Source organism: Eublepharis macularius, chromosome 18 (assembly GCF_028583425.1).
Source record: "Eublepharis macularius isolate TG4126 chromosome 18, MPM_Emac_v1.0, whole genome shotgun sequence".
Lineage (NCBI taxonomy): Eukaryota > Metazoa > Chordata > Lepidosauria > Squamata > Eublepharidae > Eublepharis > Eublepharis macularius.
The window spans coordinates 40,673,218-40,691,564 of record NC_072807.1 but is presented as its reverse complement, the minus strand read 5'-3'; the positions used below and the strand labels follow the sequence as shown (position 1 = coordinate 40,691,564).

Here is an 18,347-nt window from a genome sequence, read left to right as displayed (position 1 = left end):
GCTTCACGCGGGGCGGCCTCCGACGGCCGGAGGGCTCCGCCCAGGGCCAGTCCAGTGCGCTGCCGCCGGGCTCTCGGGGCGACGACGGCCGCAGGCCCCAGCAGGGAGTCCCCGGCTTCGCCTCGGCCTCAGCTCCACATCCCGCTTCGGCGCTCGAGTCGTGGGCGGCCGGGCCCATCAGGGGCGGTTGTCCGGCTTCCGGCCGAGTCGAGGCGCCCTGCCGGGGCCCTAAGCCTCGCCCTTTGTCGCGCCCGCCGCTGGCCGCGCCTCCGCCCCGGGGCCGTCCGCCCGCGCCTCCGCCTCCAGCTGCTTCCGGTGCCGCTGCAGGAGCGGCCGGTAGATGTAGAGGCCGCTGGCCACGCCCACCGCCGCCGCCATCAGCGCCGCGCTCGGCCCCCGCCGCAGCATCCCGAGCTCTCGCCTGCGCCCGGGACTCACTGCGCACGCGCTCCCGCCCGCCCTCTACTGCGCACGCTTCCGTCGCTCGGAGGCGGGACTTCCTGGTGCCCGGGCGCCGCATTTTGGTGACGGCGGCCCGGAGGAGTCAAACGGCGTGGCTGGAAGCGTGACTCCGCCGTGAGAGGACCGGCTGAGGCCCACGACGGCCCTGCGGGTTAGGCCGGCGGAGCCGTGGCCGGTCAGGAGGGCGCTTGGGAGAGCCTCACGGACGGGCCGAGAAAGGGCGCCATGGAGACCGGGCCGGGTCCCCCCGTGCGCCTGCGGAAGGCGAAGCCGGAGCCCCAGAGAGCCGCCCCCGAGGACGCCCCGGGGCGCGGCGCGGGTGAGCGCGGGGCGCGGGAGGGGCCGAGGGAACTCCCTGCCGCGGGATGTCGCCGGGGAAGGGGCGAGCCTCCCCGCGCAGCCGCCCTCTACCAGGAGAGCCCTCCGAGGCCGGGTCCGGCAAGGGGAGAACAAGAGCGGCCCGCCTGGCAGGGCCCCTCGGGGGACGAGGGCGGTCAAGAGGGAGGGCTCCCCTCCCCCCGCGCCAGCGGAGCCCGGTTCCGGCTCTTCCGCTCCAGCGGGGGGGGGGGCGGCTTGGTGGACCCAGCCGGGGGGGGGCGCGTGGGAGAGGGCCCGGGCGGGGCTACTGCCACGTGCTGCGGAGGGGGGGGATGACCAGGGATGGCCCTGGACGGCGCTCCCCTCCCGCCCCTGCACGAAGCTCCGAGCGACACCGGGGGGGAGGGGAAGGGGAGCTCTCCCCGCCCGAGTGTTGCTTCCCTGGGAGGGGCTGCGCAGGAGCCTTCCCCGCCGTCCTTGGGCAGGCTGGCCGTTTTGGGGAGGCGGGGCTATTTTGTAATAGCAAAATAGTAAAGAGCCCCGTAGCACCTTGAAGACTAACCCACTTTACTGGAGGGTAAGCTTTGGAGAATCTCTTGGTCAGATGCACGTGATGAAGAGAGCTGTGGTTCTCGAAAGCTTATGCTCCAGTAAAGTGGGTTAGTTTTCAAGGTGCTACGGGGCTCTACGATTTCAGGAGGAAGGGCTTTTGATGCTGGAGCGCTGGCACGCCTCTTGCAGATCCGTGCTCCCGCTGCACGCGTGGCTGTGGCTGACTTGGGTCATCCCAGCAGGGCTGTTTTCCTGAAGTCTGTCCTCTAAAGGCCTCCTTGAGTGTCAGGAATGTGAGGGAACCACTCGGTCGATGCAGCCAGCAGCACGGAATGACCAGGGATGGCCACTGAGCTGTTTTCCCTTCTTGCAGCGGTTCTTGGGGAGAGCCTCGGCCTGGTCTTGTTCACCGTCATCGTGAGGCTACTGAACTGCCTCTTAGTCCAGACCAGCTTTGTCCCAGATGAGTACTGGCAGTCACTTGAGGTTGCCCATCGTCTGGTTTTTAAATATCCTTTTCGTATTTATTAATGGATATAACTGGTGGGCATTTTCTAGTGGGGGTGTAGAGCAATCCGCGCGATCTCCCTCAGAAGCAAGCCCCCCTGGAACTGGACTTACTTCCGTGTAAACTCCTGGACTGCACTGGGGCATAGTCCCAACCTAGAATATACCTCCGTCCACCAGGTTGGTTTTGTTCAGCCCCAGCCGTGGAGTTCTGACTTGGGAGACTGGGGGGTTCTCTGTTGCTTTCATCACCGTCAGTTGTTTAAGCACCTGCAGTGCATGAACACAGACTAACAGCGCAATCCTATGGCCGGCCCCAACGCCGACGCGGCTGCACTGGTGGTGTGGCGGCGCCGCCGGGCCGGATCCTGTGCCAGCAAAGTGTGGCCGCAGCGGCGCCTGCAGCGGCGCAGAGATGCAATTTTGGAGAACCAGAAAGTGTTGTGGGCGGGTCTGATCTACGGCCGCCGCCAGGCGCAGCCAAAGGGCGCTGTTCCTGACAAGCGTCAGGGGGAGGGGCCAGGAAAGGCGCAGCCTATGGGCAGCACGCGATCCCGGCCAGGCCCCAGAGCAGCAGGCAAACCGCGCCCATGCTGGCAGACTGCCTCGGCTCGTGTGTCGGGCGGGGCTCGCAGTCGGGAAGGAGAGGGGTGGGCGTAGTCTGAGAAGCCTTTCCCCCGTTTGCCCAATGTAGCACCAAGTCCCTGGCAGCCGCGTCCAGAGAGGTTGGCATGGGACTGGCAGGCGCCCTGCCATGAGGAATCCAGGGCAGCAGCCAGTCTCTGGCAGCAGGGGACAGCCCCCCAGTGGCGCCGAAGGGGAGGGCTGGCCTGAGGCCGCCACCAAGAGGCAGACACAGCGGGCCTGCCCCCTCGTCCCCATCCCAAGGCAAAGAACACAGACACCCATTGCACAGAAATCAGCCTTTATTATTATATCATCCCACCTCCCCCAGCAGACGTGAGGAAGGGGAGGCGTGTAGGAGAGCCGTCTGTGCAGCAAAACACCCCACCCCACCCCCAAGGCGGCAGCGGCGGTCACCGGCGAGGCCGGCGGCCGGACCCCCTTGGCCGTCCACGGGCCCGGCCTCTCGCACGCAACTGGGCCCGAGGGAGGGGTGCCTCTGGGGCGGGTGGAGCTGCTGCAGCGGGTGGGGCCGGAGGATCGAGGATGGCGACGAGCCGCCCGAGCAGGGCTTCGGCACGGACTTGAGAGGCACGGACCCCTTCCCCCACTTCCAGTACCGCAGCCATGAACTCCCGGCCGCGGTTGTTCGCCTCCTCCCATGCAGCGTGCACCTCTAGCCGCTCCCTCTCGATCGCCGCCCACATTGCGGCTAGTGTCGGGGGAAGCCGCTGGGCAGGGCGGGGGCCGCGAGCCCGTGCGCCTGGAAGGATCCCCTCCATGGGCCCCTCCCCCTCAGAGGCGGAGCCAGGTCCTTCCCGCACACGGCCCATGGCACCCGGGGGCGGGGGGGCTGGAGGGGATGGTGCTGCAGGCTGGGACAGCTCCTCGAGCGGCTCTGTCGATGAGGTGTCCTGAACCGGCGGAGTCCCAGGGCCACCTTCACCCTCCACCGACACAGGGAAGCCGAGCGACTGCAGGAGAGCCGCTCCGGCAGCAGAGGTCCTCCGGGAGGGTGGCAGCTCACGCAGCTGGGCAATCACCTCCCCGCCTATCTCCAGGCGCATGGTCCCTGCTGGAGCGAGACATGGGTGGGAAGAGGCCCCAGGGAGGGAAGAGCAGCGGCCCAACATGGGCTGCCACAGGCCACCGAGCCGGGCCAAGCACACCCATTCCAACTGCGGCCGCAACCCCTCGTCTTGAGACCGGTCGGCGCCATGAGTGGCCTTGGATGTGTGGCCGAGGCCGGCGGCCGAGCCGGTCCCTGGCCCCACCAGCAGCAGGGCCACAGATACATACCGTGCTCCGGATCCATGCCCCCCGACGGGCCCGGTTGAGGCTCCTCGTCGCTGGCAGCAGGGGCTTGCTGTGGCGGTGGAAGGGCTGCCTGTTCCTGGGCCCCGCTCTCTGCCAGGGGGGGCACAGACTCCGCCGCCTCTGCCTCCGCCTGGCTTGGGTCTGGACCCTCAGGGGCCGTGCCTACTCACGGGAGAGGCCCTGTCACACATGTGCCACGATCCATACGTCCCCCCCCTCGCCTCCCTGAATCCACAAATACTAACCGGGCAGGACCTCAACGCCCAGGCCGCCCACCACCGCCTCCGGGATGACCGCTCGCATGACCGCCTCTGGGCCTGGGAGCCCCTCGTCAAGGGCCCGCTCATAAGGAACCCCCTGAGACATGAGGAGGCGCACTCGTTTGCGCGCGGGCCCGAAAGAATCATTCCAGCGCTTCATTGCCGAGTGAGCAGTGCGGGGCGCGTTGCCCACAGCCGAGACCCTGTCAGCTGCCATCTGCCAGAATGCCCGTCGTCGAGACCGGGACGAGGCGCCCCTGTGCGTGCTCAGGGCGACCTCCGCATTCTCCACCACGAGCCCAAAAAGCAGCACTCTCTCGGCCTCTGTCCAGTTTGCCTGGCGCTGGCTTCCGCCGCCACTAGTGCTCTCAGCAGACATGGGGGTAGTGCCCGCTGGAATGTCCGGTCCCCGAGATAAGTGGTGGGAACCAGCCACCTAGTCATGTGCTCACCCATCCCCTCGGCAAGATGGAGGAGGGCACAGGGGGTGCAGGACCGGGAAGGGTGGCTGGGACGGCCCATGCAGCGGACAGAGGACCTGCTCCTGAGCACCACTTGCAACGGGCCGCTGAGACCGGTAGGCCTGCTGCTGTGCGTGGGGGGGGGGGGGTTCAGGGTGCTGAAACTCAACCTGCGTTCCTTCCAGGCAGGACCTTGATCATCCCCGCCTGGTGCCCGCCACTGCCGCCGCGGCTCCCAGCCATCCGGACCAGCCACCTCCTGCCAGCCGTGTTTGTCCGAGCGGCCCTCAGGCGGCGCCGCCTCAGACGCCGCCGCCGGTTCCAGGCCAGGGTGCCATCCCTGCTCCTGGGCGACATGACTTGCCTGGACCGCTTCCGCCTGGACAGGGCAGCCATACAGGCTCTGTGCGAGGAGCTCGCGCCCGCCCTTCAGGGGCAAGCTGCGGCTCCCCGGGGCATCCCCGTCCTCCAGAGGGTCCTGCTGTCCCTCCGCTACCTTGCGACCGGCTCCTTCCAGGGAGTCATGGCTGAGGCCTTGGAGGTCTCCCAGTCATCCGCCAGCCGCTGCCTGCATGCCTTCCTGGACGCCCTAGTTGGTCGGATCCGCGAGCACATCCACTTTCCCACCTCGGAGGCAGAGTTGGCACCCATCCGGGCTGGCTTCTCCTCCTTTGCAGGCTTCCCCAATGTGATTGGAGCAGTCGACTGCACGCATGTGGCCATATGCGCTCCCAGAGAGGAGCCGCAGGTCTACAGGAATCGGCACCGGTTCTACAGTATCAATGTCCAGGCAGCCTGTGACCACCAGGGGATCTTCACGGACCTCGTTGCCAAGTTCCCGGGAAGCGTCCACGACGCACAGATCTTCACCACCTCCGGCCTGAACAGGCTCCTGTCATCATGGCCTGAGGGGAGAGGCTGGCTCCTAGGTCAGGAGTTGGTGGGGGAGCTGTGAGGGGACGGGGATGGGAAGGGAGATCCTAACTCCGCCTCCCCTTGCAGGTGACCGTGGCTATCCATTGCTGCCTTACCTCCTGACGCCATACCCTGCGGATGAGCCCGCCGACAGAGCCAACTACAACCAGGCCCACCGGCGCACGAGGATGGTGATCGAACGTGCTTTCGGTCAGCTGAAAATGCGCTTCAGATGCCTCCATCACACGGGCGGCCGCCTGGCCATGCAGCCGTTCACCGTCGCCAAGCTCGTGGCTGCCTGTGTCATGCTGCACAATATTGCCGTGCGCCAGCAGCTCCCCTTGCCAGCCACAGAGGGCCCAGGCGAGGACCCCTGGCTGCCGCCCGCCGGTCGCCTTTCTCCTGACGCCCCGGCAGAGCCCCAGGAGCATGACCGAGCTGTGCGAGACAGGGTCGCGGAGCACCTGTGGCATGCTGCGCGCTGAGGGCCATGCCTGGCCATGGGGGGCTCGGCCGGCCAAACACTCGCCCTTTACGCCCCTATGGTGTCCCAGGCGGCCCCTCCGAGTCCCCGCTCCCTCAACCCCTGCATGTAGAGAGCATGGGAAAGCCGCCCCGGCCAGCAGCCACCGCCCCCCATGGACGGGCTGCACGGGAAAAGCGGTTAATGAACTTGGCTTTATTCCCAATCGATTCCAGGGCCGCATCAGGCGCCCAGAGAGCAGCTTGCCAACCCAGAACCCCGGCCTCAGCAGCCAGGAGGGTGAGGGCTAGGTAGCGCATCGGAGCAGGGGGAGGCCAGCGACCCCGCCACGGCATCCCCGTTACAGAGCAGGGGCCCGGCTGGGGTCCAAGATGCCTGTGCCTGGGATGGCATATCGGCAGCTGCCCGGCCGTCTGCGGGGACGGGCTCCAGCTTCGGCCGCTTCCTGCCAGGCCCCTCCACTGGGTCACCCTCTGGGTCTTCAGCGGGTGGCGGGTAGCGGGGTGGAGACCAGGCGGTGAAGCCCCTCCCAAGTTCCTCCTCATCTGGCGAGGGGCTCCGGGCGGGCGCCGCTGTGGGGGCAAGAGGTGGGGGATGGGAGCGTCAGGGCCCCTGTGGGCTCTGGGGTTGTTGTCGCGGCCGCAGGCCGCCCCACCCCACATGCCCGTGCCCCTCCTGTTGGCGAGACTCACATGGTGCCGCTGCCCGCGCCTGCTGGAATGCCCCGTGAACCCGGTCCATGGCAGCCATCCACCTGTCATTGATGGTCCCTGCAGAGGGGGGAGAGAGGGAGGGGGGGCACCCGTTGGTGGCAGCCCGGCATCTGCTGCAAGCACCTGCAACCTGCGCCTCGACGGAAGTGGCTGGGACGCCTCCGGGCCCTTATGGCCTGCCCTCTGTGGCAGCGGAGGAGGCTCCCTGGATGGCGCCGAGGACCCTGACTTACTGCGCGCGGGGCCCGCAGCCACCTCCTCTTCCAGGAGGTCATGCTCCACCTCGCACAGCGCCGTGTCTAGCCACGCTCGTATGAGGTGGGCCTCCTCCGCACGGCCAGGGAAGAGCTCCTCCAGGTAAACTGGCCGTGCAGTCATTGCACCCTCATCTGCCAGGAGGTCATTCCCGGCAGCCTTGGCAATGAGCTGGGCCCCGAGCCTGGCCGCCCACTGCTCCCGCCACCCGTCGCCCTCCATGCAGCCGGGACCGCTGTGGGTATAGTGTTTCTGTGCTGCCCACCGAACTACACCGCCCGCCGGCATGACCTTGGAGGGTCTGAGATGTAACAATTCCCTATCTTCTGTCTGGCAGCTGCATAGTTCATGGATAGGTTCAGCACAGGCCCCCCCCCCCCGTCTCAGACCTGTGGGTTGGAGGGGAGGGGGCCGTGGTGGTTGGCTTCCTATGGCCCCAGGGCCCTCTTCCCTTGCGGGGATGCTGTGCTGCTCAAGTGCATCCTTGCGGGACGTGAACCCTTGGGCCTGGCTGTACGTTGCGCCGTGGGACTGGGAATAAAGCTCATCTACACATGGACCCGTGTCTGCCTGCGATAGTTTGGTGAACTGCCAGCCATATCCTGCCCTGGCACCATGAGTGCATGACCAGGCCCGCGGTGACAGCGCATCCCTTCCAAGGGGGGGGGGCTTAGGATGCACAAGGACTGGCCAGGGGCCGCTCTGGCATGTCTTCCATATTGCCCTAACGCACCTGCCCTGCCTGGCATGCCGCCCTGAGCTGGGGCAGTCACGCAACCTGCCATCAGGGGGCCCTCCCGGGCCTGGGGTGGCCACCCAGCCTGCATGGCCCGGCCGGGGAAGGGGCACGCTGTGGCAGCCAGCCGGGAGGCCTCGGGCTCCCGCATTTTAGCCACTTTGCGCAGCTGATGCGCTCTTCCACTGCCCCTGTGGGCGGGGCCAGCGGCCTTCCCTGCAGGATTGGCGGGGCTGGCAGCCTCGGAGTGGTTCCCCCCCCCGGCAGGGCAACGCGAGTGGCCACAATTGCTGAACGCAGGAGACGGCGCCGAGCCAGGGCGGAGCCACGCGCAGCCTCGGACACACCCCACCCCTCCCAACAACCATGGCCTGTTGGCGTGGGAGGCTGGCAACTGCTCCACGGGATTGGATGCGAGGCAGGACGCCCTGGGGTGGAATGACCAATGGGGCTGCTGCAGACGCCCGAGGGGCTGGACCCACTCTGGGAGGCGGCCGCTCATGGGACTGTGTTGCTGGGGCTGCGGCTGCGATGGGGGCGACCCTCCCCAGGCGCGCGAGACCTCCTGCCCGGGATATGGCATCCGCCTGCCACCACCCTGGATTCTCCATTGGTGGGGGCTAGGATTCCCGCGAGTGGACCGTTTCCCCTGCCATCTCCCGCTCCCTTGCAGCGGCAGCTCGCACCACCCTCTCCCTTGCTTATCGGGTGCCAGCTATTCTCCCCACCGGGGATTGATCCCCCTCCCCGCTCACATGCCCCGCCCCAACCCTCTACCTGGCCATAGATGCAGGGGAGTTAGCCGTGTTAGCCTGTGGTAGCGAATTCAAAAAGGGTCCCATAGCACCTTTAAAACTATCCAATTTTATTGTGGCATAGGCTTCTGAGAATCAAGTTCTCTTCAGCAGATGGGTGGTACAGACACTGGTCAAATACAGAGGAGGAGGGGGGGAGGAGGAGGGAGGGGGCGGGGAGGCAAGACGGGGTGTGTCGGATACATTTGTGGCAATGTGCAGGTGGGGAGATGTGACGGGAGTGTTGGGGGAGGGGCGGAGGACGAAGTCAGACTCGCAGACACAGAAAACAGTTGTTGTACATCTCGTTTTATTGCACTGGAAAGAGCGGGCTTGCGTTTAGGCTGGCGAGGGAGCCGGAGCATTCCACACAGCCCTCCTTCCCGCTCGGAGGGGCGGGGCTGGGATGCAGGCCGCGGCGCGACGGTGCTTCCTGGGCTGCAGCCAACCGTCCGTCAGAGATGTTTGGGGAGGGCGGGGCGCGGGGGAGCAGCCATGCCCTGGACGTGCCTGTGGGGGAAAAAGACACGTGTGGGCTTTGCCTCGTTCCACTGGCAAGGCAAGCCCCACACTCCGCCATCCGAGGGGGGGTTGCACATGGTCGAGGGCAGCAGCTGATGCATGACGGTCTGGTGAGGATGCACTCGGCCTTGGCAAGCCTTTACCTTTAAGGGAGAGAATGAGCTGGTCACAACAAACACCTGGCCACATGTGGTTTTCGAGGCGCCTGCCTCTGAGGCAGCCAGGGGCGGGCATGGTTGCCCCCCACCCCTGCTGGGCCTCACCCAAAGCGGCAAGTGAGCGGGTGGGTTCAGGTGAATGGGCGGTTTGCACTAATCTGCGGAATGCCCCCCCACCTCCTCCTTACCTGTCAGCGCTCTGTCGGTCATCACCAGGTGGGAGCGCAAGAGTCAGGGCACCTGCAAGGAAACGGGAGAGCATGCGGTTAATTTGCAAAGTGTCATTCCCTTCTGCCACGGAAGGGTTAGTTTGTTTGTGCTTAGTTAGAAGCAACTAGCATGCATCAGTTAGCTGTGGAGTCATTCTTTCTATCACGGTAGAAAGAGAGTTAGGCAGTTAGGCACCTCTTCCCCTTTATGCGAAGTTCCCCCAGTTTTTCGCAAAGTCCCCTGAGTGCATTCTGCGCCTGCCAATGTGAATGCCCTCAGCCCGTTTCGGTTTTCAAAGGGGCAATGCCACTCAGCAGACGGGCAGAGCCTCCGGCCGAGTGCTCACTTACCTGGGGGTTTGGGCGGTGCTGGCCGGATGTTTTGTAGGACGCGGTCGCAGGTGATTGGGTGCAGAGAGGGGGGCTCGTCCATGCCGGGCGCGCACGCTGATTGGTCCCCGGGATAGTTCTCATCCTATGCTCCTTCGGGCCATAGGGGCGGGGCGAGGCGCTCAGAGAGGGGGCTGATTTTTCGCCGTTCCATGGACGCCTATGGGCTACGCCTTCTTTTTCCGTGGCGTAGCTTTTTTGCGCCGCTGTGGGCGTTCCCGCTTCTGGAGGAGCTTAGGGAGCGGACTAACTCCGACCCCGCCTTGCTCCCCGCCCCCCCCTGCGTCGGCGTAGGGCTCTACGCCACTTCTGCGCCGCCGCCCGGGCGCCTGTGGCTTGCACCGGTGCTGGCCCGCCGGCGGGCCAGCGCCGCGTCCCAGCGCGGGCGGAAGGCCACTTACGCGGGCGTACGGGCTAGATGCGCCCTCGCAAGCCTTAGTTCGGTTCCTGTTCACTTTCCGTGCCCTTCTTAGGATTGGGCTGCCCATAGTTTTATTCAAATATGGAGCATTTTCCTCCTGTCAGGGTTAGGGAAAGGTTGACTAATGTCTGGTCAGGACAGAGATTCTTCCCTGGGATGGGCAGCTGCTGCCTGGCCCCGGAAATGGGGTTGGGTCTGGGCCTGCAGGCCTTGGCTTCCTCAAGTGCGGGGGGGAGGCATTGCCTGAAATATTTTGTGAATGAAATTTGGGGGGCGTTTTGCTGGAGGCCAGCCTTGCGCACAAAGTCATGCTGCACTTCTGTGCTTTACAATGTCCTTAATGCCGCTAATTATGGCTATTTGACCTGGGAGTGGACAGAAGGTCTGCGGAGTTCTCTCTTCCCTCTCTTCTTTGCTGGCATATATAAAGTGTTGCATCTGTTTTCCAAGGACGATGTTCAGTGGCTGGTAAGTGCAGGCTCACCCGCATTCCCCTACTGCCATTTATTGTTTCATTGTTCAGCTGTGACAAATTTGATTCCATTTGACAGTGTGTTCTGGCTGCCTGCAGATGGCCAGAGTTGTTGGGGTTATTTCCTGCTTTTAAAAGGAAAGGGGAGAAAACCACCATTCCCTTGGGAGGCATGGAAGAAGCACCTTCTGGCTGGTGGACTTTGGGCCTGTCTCGGAGCATCCACAGCAGGCCCTGTTCCAGTCATTTTCTTCCATGGCCCAGCGGCTGCAGATTCTGTTCTCCGCGCACTGCTTCTCTTCCCTCTGTCAGGGCAGCATCACTTGTGGTTGAGCTGGCGTGAGAAGGAAAACTTCTTATGCAGCTCCTGTTTGGGCTTCGTTGGTCAAGGGAGGGTCACAAGAGCTTTGGGTTTGTGTTCTGGGTTTCTGACCTCAGCGAGGAATGTGCTTGGAGCCAAGAATGCTGCATTCAACAGGACAAGGAGACCTGTAATACTTCTCCAGGGGTGGGGCTTTGGAAAATTGTCGTCATTGCACCTGGAATGGCAGGGAGAGACTCACTTGATAAATGGATGAGGGGTAAACTTACTTGCTCCTGACCCTAAATCTGTACCCAGACGGCCCAGTAAGAACAGCTTCCGCCACCAACCAATTCAGAGAGTGGCAGGGCTCTCCAGGCTTCCTGGGAAGAAATCCCTCTGGGTTTCAGAGCTGCCCCTCTGCCACCCATGATGTCTAAAGGCTTTGGAAACATTTCCTCAACAAGCTGGCCAGAAGGACTCGGGGAGGAGGAATGTGAGGCAGGGGAGGGGACAGGAAGTGCCCACCCTCAGATCAGAAGCCATATTCTTATATTAAGCAGCCAGTTGTGTGTATGAATGAAACAGAGCAGAATGCCAGCCAGGGCAGGAGAGCTGTAGCTGTGCATGACTCGGCCAAGACAAAAGGCAGGCGAGTCTTGCCTTGCATGGCTCGCAAAAGGCTGTCGGTGGCGAGTCTCTCTCCGCTTTCTGAGCAGAAGATACCGGGCTGTGTTCTGGGAGCTGGGCTTCTGCCCATTTGCCGGTGTGATGCAGTGGTCAAGAGTGCTGGACTTGGACCCTCCAGCCGAGCCACTGTGAATCTCTTTATTCCCCCCACTACAGCTGGGGAACTGGGCTGAGAGGAATGGTTTGCTCAAGGCCATCTGCTGAGCTCAGGGCAGGAGTAGGAATCAAACCAGCAGAGTGCGGATTCGCGGCATAACCACTTAACCATTATGCTGCAGCAGCTTGCTTCGTAACGTTTGTTACATGTCATTTTAAAAACCACTGTAACGAGACAGTTGCCCGTGTCTAAAACTAAGCTTCAACTAGCCAGGAGAAAGACGTCTCTCTCTCCCGGGAAGCCGAAAGCAGTTAGTCTTTAGACCTGTCAAACAGATAAGTTCTTTGAACCAGCTGTTTATCAGTACATGTATTTATATAGGGTTCAATATTGCTTTGCAACTCCTTATCAAACACATAGAGACCTGTCTAGAGTTTATTTCACTTTATTAAAAATACACCCTAGTTTTTTTAATGAAGCAAGTAATCAAAATATAAATGGCTATTAATATGAATCCTATAACAACAGAACATAGAAAGGCAATAAGAAATAAGTTCACTAACATTTCTTAATAAATCCTAAGTTTAACATGCTCAAAGTTTCTATGAAATACATAGGTAGAGATAGGTTCTCACCTAGATTCTCCCAAGAGATCTCTTCCATCAGTACCCTGCTTATTCTTTCTGTGTTTGCACAAACTGGAGAGCCAGTATGGTGTAGTGGTTAAGAGCACGGGACTCTAATCTGGAAAGCCGGGTTTGATTCCCCACTCCTCCACAAAGCCAGCTGGGTGACCTTGGGCGAGTCACAGTTCTCTTGAGCTCTCTTAGCCCCACCCACCTCACAGGGTGATTGTTGTGGGGTAATAATAACACTTTGTAAACTGCTCTGAGTGGGCATTAAGTTGTCCTGAAGGGCGGTATATAAATCGAATGTTATTATTATAATGTTATTATAATTATATACCTAATCATATGCAAATATTTAAGGTCTATTCACATGATAGCACAAACAAATGATTGGTTTGACACTTCACTGAATATTCATAATTTCATAGTACAGCCTTCCAATTAGTTAAAAAATTATGTCATAGTCAGAACTGCAAAAGAAAACTATAAATCTCTGACAAGTGTCAAGAAAAGTTAAGTTGGGCGATCACCATTGGTTGAATCTCTGATAGAGGAACATCAATCTCGGTAGAGTCCACCTGCTGAATTTCCTTACACATAGAAAAAATACACAGAAAGTTCATACAAAGTTTAAAAGTTCATCTAGAGAATACAGGAGCTTGGCCTAGTATTGATTATTGTCATGTGCTTTTAATATATATTGGCATAACACCACATAGGTTGCTGAGGCTATGTTGCCTCCCCAGTCCACCCACCCCCTCTCCCCCCCATTAATGGGCATCAGTGATTTTAACTCCCATTCATCTTTCTCATCGGATGTCAGAAGCCTTTGACTTTTCCCATCTGCCGCCGGTACCTCACTGCCATCCCTCCCTGTGCAGATCTGGCTTCCACGGATTGTCCAGGCACTTCTGTCGGCACTGGCAGACGTGAAACTGTACTCCTTTGCAAAGCGTCTAGACAACAGCGAGACGGCCAAGTGGGTGGTGAGTGCCAGCCTGCCTGCGCCTTGTGGCCCTGCTTTGGGCTGTGCCTTCTGCCGCAGCACAGGCTAGCTGCTGTGTGGGGCTGGTGGTGTGGGCATGAGGTTGGGAATGTCTTCAGGCCTCTATTCCCCTGCCCACAGCAATACTTCTCGTTTACAGTACTTCTGCCAGCTGTGCTCTTGGTTTACATGGTTTTGCTGTACCAGAACTCTAACCAACACCATGGAAACTGTTCTCAGCACCTTTGCTCTCTGCTACTACCCAGTGGAGGGCACAGAGGTGGGGAGCAGGTGAGAGGCTCGATTCTGTGAAAGAGTTGTGGGGTGGGGGGGAGTGGAGGAAGGACAGGATGCCTTTTCTTGCTGGGTGTTTGCCCACATCCGCCTGCCCCCCTCGCTCAAGCCCTCTTTTTGCTGAATGTTGTTGCCCCTAGAGCAGAGGGTGAGCAGGGCCAGGATGTTGGAATTGGTGGGAGAAGGGGGGTCGCTCAGGGAGGGGCGAGGAGTGCACAGAGGTTGGGGCCAGTGCTAATGCCTGCCTTTCCTTCCCTTCCTTTTTTTTGGAATGGCTCTCTCAAGCAGCAGCAGCAGCCTGTGAGACCTGCAGCCCTCTGCACATGCTCCTGTGGTGGTGGAGCCCCATGGAACACCATCCTGCTCCACTGATTTGCCCCTGAGGAAACCTACCGCAAGTGGAGCCTCTCGCTTCCTCAGCTAACCCATTCTCCTCTCCCCAGGCTGAAGTATTTGGCCCTGGTTGCTCTGGCATGCTTCATTCGTCCAACCGCTGTCATCCCCTGGACTCCGTTGCTGCTCCATCAGTTCTGGAAGGAGCCCCAGAAGCAGCAGCTTGTCCTGCACAGCTATCTCCCGGTGGGGTAAGAGAGCATTTCCTGACCTTGGCTCAGCATGGGTTCCTGTGTGGGCCAAGTGGCAGCAGCACCAAGCAGCTGGCTGCACAGATCGGCTCTTGGGCACTTAGGGCGCTGTTGCCGGGTCGGGCTGCCTTGAGTAAGGCGGGGAATGAATTGGGACTGGAGAGGGGGCAGGGCAGAAGTCTGTCACGTGGAAAAGGAGATGGTGAGCACAGCAAGGGGGGCTGCAGTGGCGGACACAAGAGCTGCTGCCTGAGCTGATTTCTCACCTCTTCCCAGGCTGATCGGTTTAGGAGGCTCTCTACTAATGGACCGAGTGTTCTTTGGCCGGGTGAGTGTCCCTTTGCTCTGTGCTTCCCCCCTTGGCCCTGTTCTATCCTGTGCAATGTTTTACAAAGGCAGCTCAGGAACATGTTTTCCCCTCCAGCATTGCTCAGCTTGATGGGCGGTCAGAATTGCGTGAGGCGACAGTGGCTAGCCCCATCTCCCTCCTCCGCCCTGCCGAGCACGATGGGGCAGACACACAGCAGCCAGTTGCCTGGGAGGCCCTGAAGGGTGGGCCTGCCACAGCCGCCTCCATCTTGGTGCTGAGGCTGTGCCACCCCTTGGCCTCTCTTGCATGCCCAGAGGTTGCTCTGGGTTAGGCATTGCCTCTGCTGTGGGGCGGGGGGGGGGGGGGCATGCTTGCTGCCGAGACCTGCTGCCTTGCTGCCGAGAGCCAGCCCTGTCCTCAGGGCCTGGAGCACGGGCATGCACTTGCCCATTCCCTTTCTCATGCTGCAGGTCGGTGTGTGGAGAGAGCTCAGGGGCGGAGAGGAAATGTGGCACAGCCACATTTGGAGGAGATGTTGGCATTCAGCACCAGGAGCAATGCTCACAGGGACTTGGCAGCCAAGGCAGCTGAGCATGGGACTATCGTTACAACAGAATAATAACATTTGATTTATATACTGCCCTTCAGGACAACTTAATGCCCCACACGAAGCTGTTTACAAAGTGTGTTATTATTATCCCCACAACAACAATCACCCTGTGAGGTGGGTGGGGCTGAGAGCTCCTAGAAGCTGTGATTTAACCAGGGTCACCCACCAGCTGGCTTCAGAGGAGTGGGGGACTGAAACCTGGCTCTCCAGATAAGAGTCCTGCGACTCTTAAACACTGCATCATGAAGGCTGCCTGGGCTGGAGGCTGCTCCCTTCTTGCCCCTCCCTGTTCTTGGTTAGTTCGGGGCGGGGGGCATGGATTGGGGAGAGCAATGCCGCTTTCCATGGGCAGTTTGCTGCCTTCTTCTGTGGCTTGCTGTCCAGCTTGACTTGCGTTTCATTCTTGCAGTGGGTTGTGGTTCAGCTGAATTTCTTGAAGTTTAACGTGCTGCATAACTTGGCCACCTTCTACGGCTCCCACCCATGGCACTGGTACTTCACTCAGGGTTTGCCAGTTGTCCTTGGTCCCCATCTCGCCTTCTTCATCCATGGCTGCTGCCAAGCTCCACAGAAGCACCGCGTATTCCTGCTTGCGGCGCTTTGGACAGTGGCCGTTTACAGGTACGCTTCCTGCCCTGCGGAGGCACTTGGCACCTTGTCACCTTCCCCCCCCCCCCCGTCAGAGTCTTGGGAAGGGGTTGTTTGGTCCTAGCCAGGCCTGAGTCAGGCTGCCCCCTCAGTGGGGTGCTTGTGCTTGCTCTCTGTGCTGGGCAAGGGCCTCTTCCAGGTGGGCTTTGGGGGGGGGGAGAGGGCTACTGCAGTGGGCTCCCTTCCTTCTCTCAAAGAGCTCCAGGCAGCAGAGGAAGGGGAGTGTTGATGCACAGCAGGGCCACCCCAAGGTGCTTTCTGAGGAAGAGGAAGCACCCCTCCTGCCTTCACCTGCATTTTAGCTATGCCAGACAATTCGAAACAGTTCTGGGTCTGTCTCTGCCTGTTGCGTCCCACCCTGGGATCCCCAAGTGCCTGCAGGGCTCTCTGAGCAGGCTGGGAGAATGGCAGCGGGCACTAGCCCCCCCCCCTATCTGCGAAGGGACTGGAGGCAGGGAGGGTGGCCAGGGGCCGGTCTCGGCATCCTTGGCAGGCAGCCGCGGACTTTGCCAGCTGGACATGCGTAAGAGACCTGGGTGGCTGCTTCTCCCAGTAACCAGTTTCCTCTCGTTCCAGCACGCTGAGCCACAAAGAATTCAGGTTCCTCTACCCCGTGCTGCCGTTCTGCATGGTATTTTGTGGTAAGCGCTTTGGGTGTACTTTGCTTTAGCTTGCTTTAGCAAAGTGGGTAAAGGGGTTCAGCTCTCCCAGTATGCCCCCACTTTGAGGCCAAAGTGGGGGGAAATGAGCAGAAGGCTGAAAAGACTGGGCACTTCTGGGACCTGTCTTGCTGCAAAAACTGCCTGCACCACGCCTTGGCACTTCCAGACTGAGGTGAGGGAGGAGGGGGTACCCTGAGGCTAGAAGAGGCGGGCCAGTCGTCCCCGTCCCCCCCCCCGAGAAAGGTGGGACGCTTCCAGGAGGCATCTTAGCAGGGGCTTGTTTGAGGAGCAGATGGTTCCCTTGACTCCATGCAGGACGTTCTCTTCGCCAACTGAGAAGATGGAGGCCTGCAGCAGGCACCTTCTTGCTAATCGCAAACATGCTGCCTGCGCTCTATACGGGGCTGGTCCATCAGCGTGGCACGCTCGATGTCATGGGTCACCTGCAAGCATTGTGCAAGACTGCTGCTGGCCCCGCCCCGGCCTCCGTCTTGATGCTGATGCCGTGCCACTCCACGCCCTTCTACAGGTAAGCACTCGGCTCAGGTGCGCCTTTTGGGGATTTGGTCACTAAGCAATAGGCTAGGTCCCAGCAAAGTTCTGACTGGCGACCAAGGGAAGGGGGCGGTCCCTTAAGTCCACCCAAAAGGGTAGGCTGGGGATCACAGGAGCCACACGGGCAAAAGGCCTATGGGGACTGGCTGCAGGCAGGAGGGGCAATGAGCGCGCCACGGTCCTGCTCCGTTCGGGCAGAGACGGTTGACTGAGTCCTTTGCAGACCCCACCAGGCCTCTCCCGGGTCTGGAAGCAGAGCCACAGGTCCTCATTGCACACCCAGGCACAGTTTAGGGCGGAGGAGGGGGCTGGGGGGCAGAGCAGTTGGACTGTTGCTATGGAACTGCTGCAGGGGGTGGGGGGCAGTCCCCCGTCCTCCCCCCCCCCGTGGTATGAAGCGACGCCCACTTTCAAGAGAGAACGCAGGCGCGGTCTCCCCCCCCCCCTCCCGGGGTCAGTCCTGCTCTGTTCTCGCCCTAGCCACCTCCACTGCCCGCTCCCGCTGAGGTTTCTGGAGTGTCCACCGGACTTGACAGGGAAGACTCATTACCTGGATGAAGCAGAGCTCTTTTACGCAGACCCACGGAAGTGGCTCACGGCAGAGTTTTCTAATACTACCTTGCTGCCTACCCATGTGGTCTTCTTCAGTGTGCTGGAGCAGGTAAGAGAGCTCTAAAAGACATCCTCCCCCTGCCCCTTCTGTAGCTCAAAGTTTTAAAGGTGGTCTTGGGCACGGGGAGCTGGAGGAGGAACGGTCACGCGTGATACCTGCAGGAAGGGCACCCCTTGGCACCCCAGTGCCCTTTCTTCCAAGAGAGCAGCAGGCCGCTGCCCTGAGCACCCGGCCAAGAATGGCATGGAATTGCTGCAAAGCTGACCCTCGAAACACTGACCATTCCCCCCCCCCCACCATGTGTTTGGTCTCCCAGGACATCTCTGCCTTCCTAGCGGCAAACGGCTACACCAAAGCGGCCACATTCTTCCACACCCACTTCCCTCAAGGCCGAATTGGAAGCTCCATTTACATCTACGAGAGGCACTGAAAGCATCCCTGAGAGCGGTCCGACTCCAGCTCATCTCCCTGTGCTCTGTCAAGCAAGCCAGACCTGCGCTTCACTTACCAGCTTCGGGGGGGGGGGGGTCTCTCCCCCTGCTCCCCCGCCTGGTGGGGCCCACGGCTTCTTGTGCCACTGCAGCCTGTTCTACAGCATCTTTCTGAGCAGATGTTTGTCCTGCGCACCTCCTGAGCTTTTTACCTCTTTTTAAAAAAAACACCACCTCTTCGCCAACCATGTCTTTTATTTTTTCCTTCTACAGTTTGCGAATGTGCAGGAAATTCCAAACGCAAGTTAGGAGGTTGATCAGAAAGCGCTGCAGCACTCCCCCCCCCCCCCCCGTCCAAGCAGACTGCT

The 18,347-nt window shown here is 60.8% G+C and overlaps 1 protein-coding gene and 1 long non-coding RNA gene across 3 annotated transcripts; one reads left to right on the top strand and one right to left on the bottom strand.

Moving 5' to 3' along the window:
- The first annotated feature begins 484 nt into the window (after window positions 1-484).
- PIGB (phosphatidylinositol glycan anchor biosynthesis class B) lies at window positions 485-18,314 on the top strand. 2 transcript variants are annotated; one of them, XM_055002954.1, is made up of 12 exons: window positions 485-781; window positions 1,706-1,841; window positions 10,449-10,566; window positions 13,169-13,273; window positions 13,433-13,563; window positions 14,010-14,150; window positions 14,427-14,478; window positions 15,480-15,691; window positions 16,295-16,359; window positions 16,696-16,909; window positions 17,416-17,596; window positions 17,865-18,314. In XM_055002954.1, the coding sequence occupies exons 1-12, from the start codon at window positions 688-690 to the stop codon at window positions 17,976-17,978; spliced, it is 1,563 nt and encodes a 520-aa protein (XP_054858929.1). In that variant the 5' UTR covers window positions 485-687; the 3' UTR covers window positions 17,979-18,314. The 2 variants fall into 2 exon arrangements, with proteins under 2 accessions (XP_054858929.1, XP_054858930.1); XM_055002955.1 differs by lacking the exons at window positions 1,706-1,841; window positions 10,449-10,566 and having other exon boundaries at window positions 702-781.
- Window positions 8,761-9,899, bottom strand: LOC129345728 (uncharacterized). The gene is made up of 3 exons (XR_008598600.1): window positions 9,639-9,899; window positions 9,267-9,318; window positions 8,761-8,908 (listed from the first exon to the last, which is right to left on the bottom strand). It is a non-coding gene; the product is annotated as an uncharacterized LOC129345728 (long non-coding RNA).
- Window positions 18,315-18,347: the final 33 nt, after the last annotated feature.

What these genes read in the sequence shown, in the direction of transcription:
- PIGB (XM_055002954.1), top strand. Translation starts at nt 688, where the DNA reads ATGGAGACCGGGCCGGGTCCCCCCGTGCGCCTGCGGAAGGCGAAGCCG. An exon ending in GCCCATCGTCTGGTTTTTAA is followed by an intron (nt 1,842 to 10,448) that starts ATATCCTTTTCG and finishes TAATGCCGCTAA; the next exon opens with TTATGGCTATTTGACCTGGG. An exon ending in CACTCCACGCCCTTCTACAG is followed by an intron (nt 16,910 to 17,415) that starts GTAAGCACTCGG and finishes TTCTCGCCCTAG; the next exon opens with CCACCTCCACTGCCCGCTCC.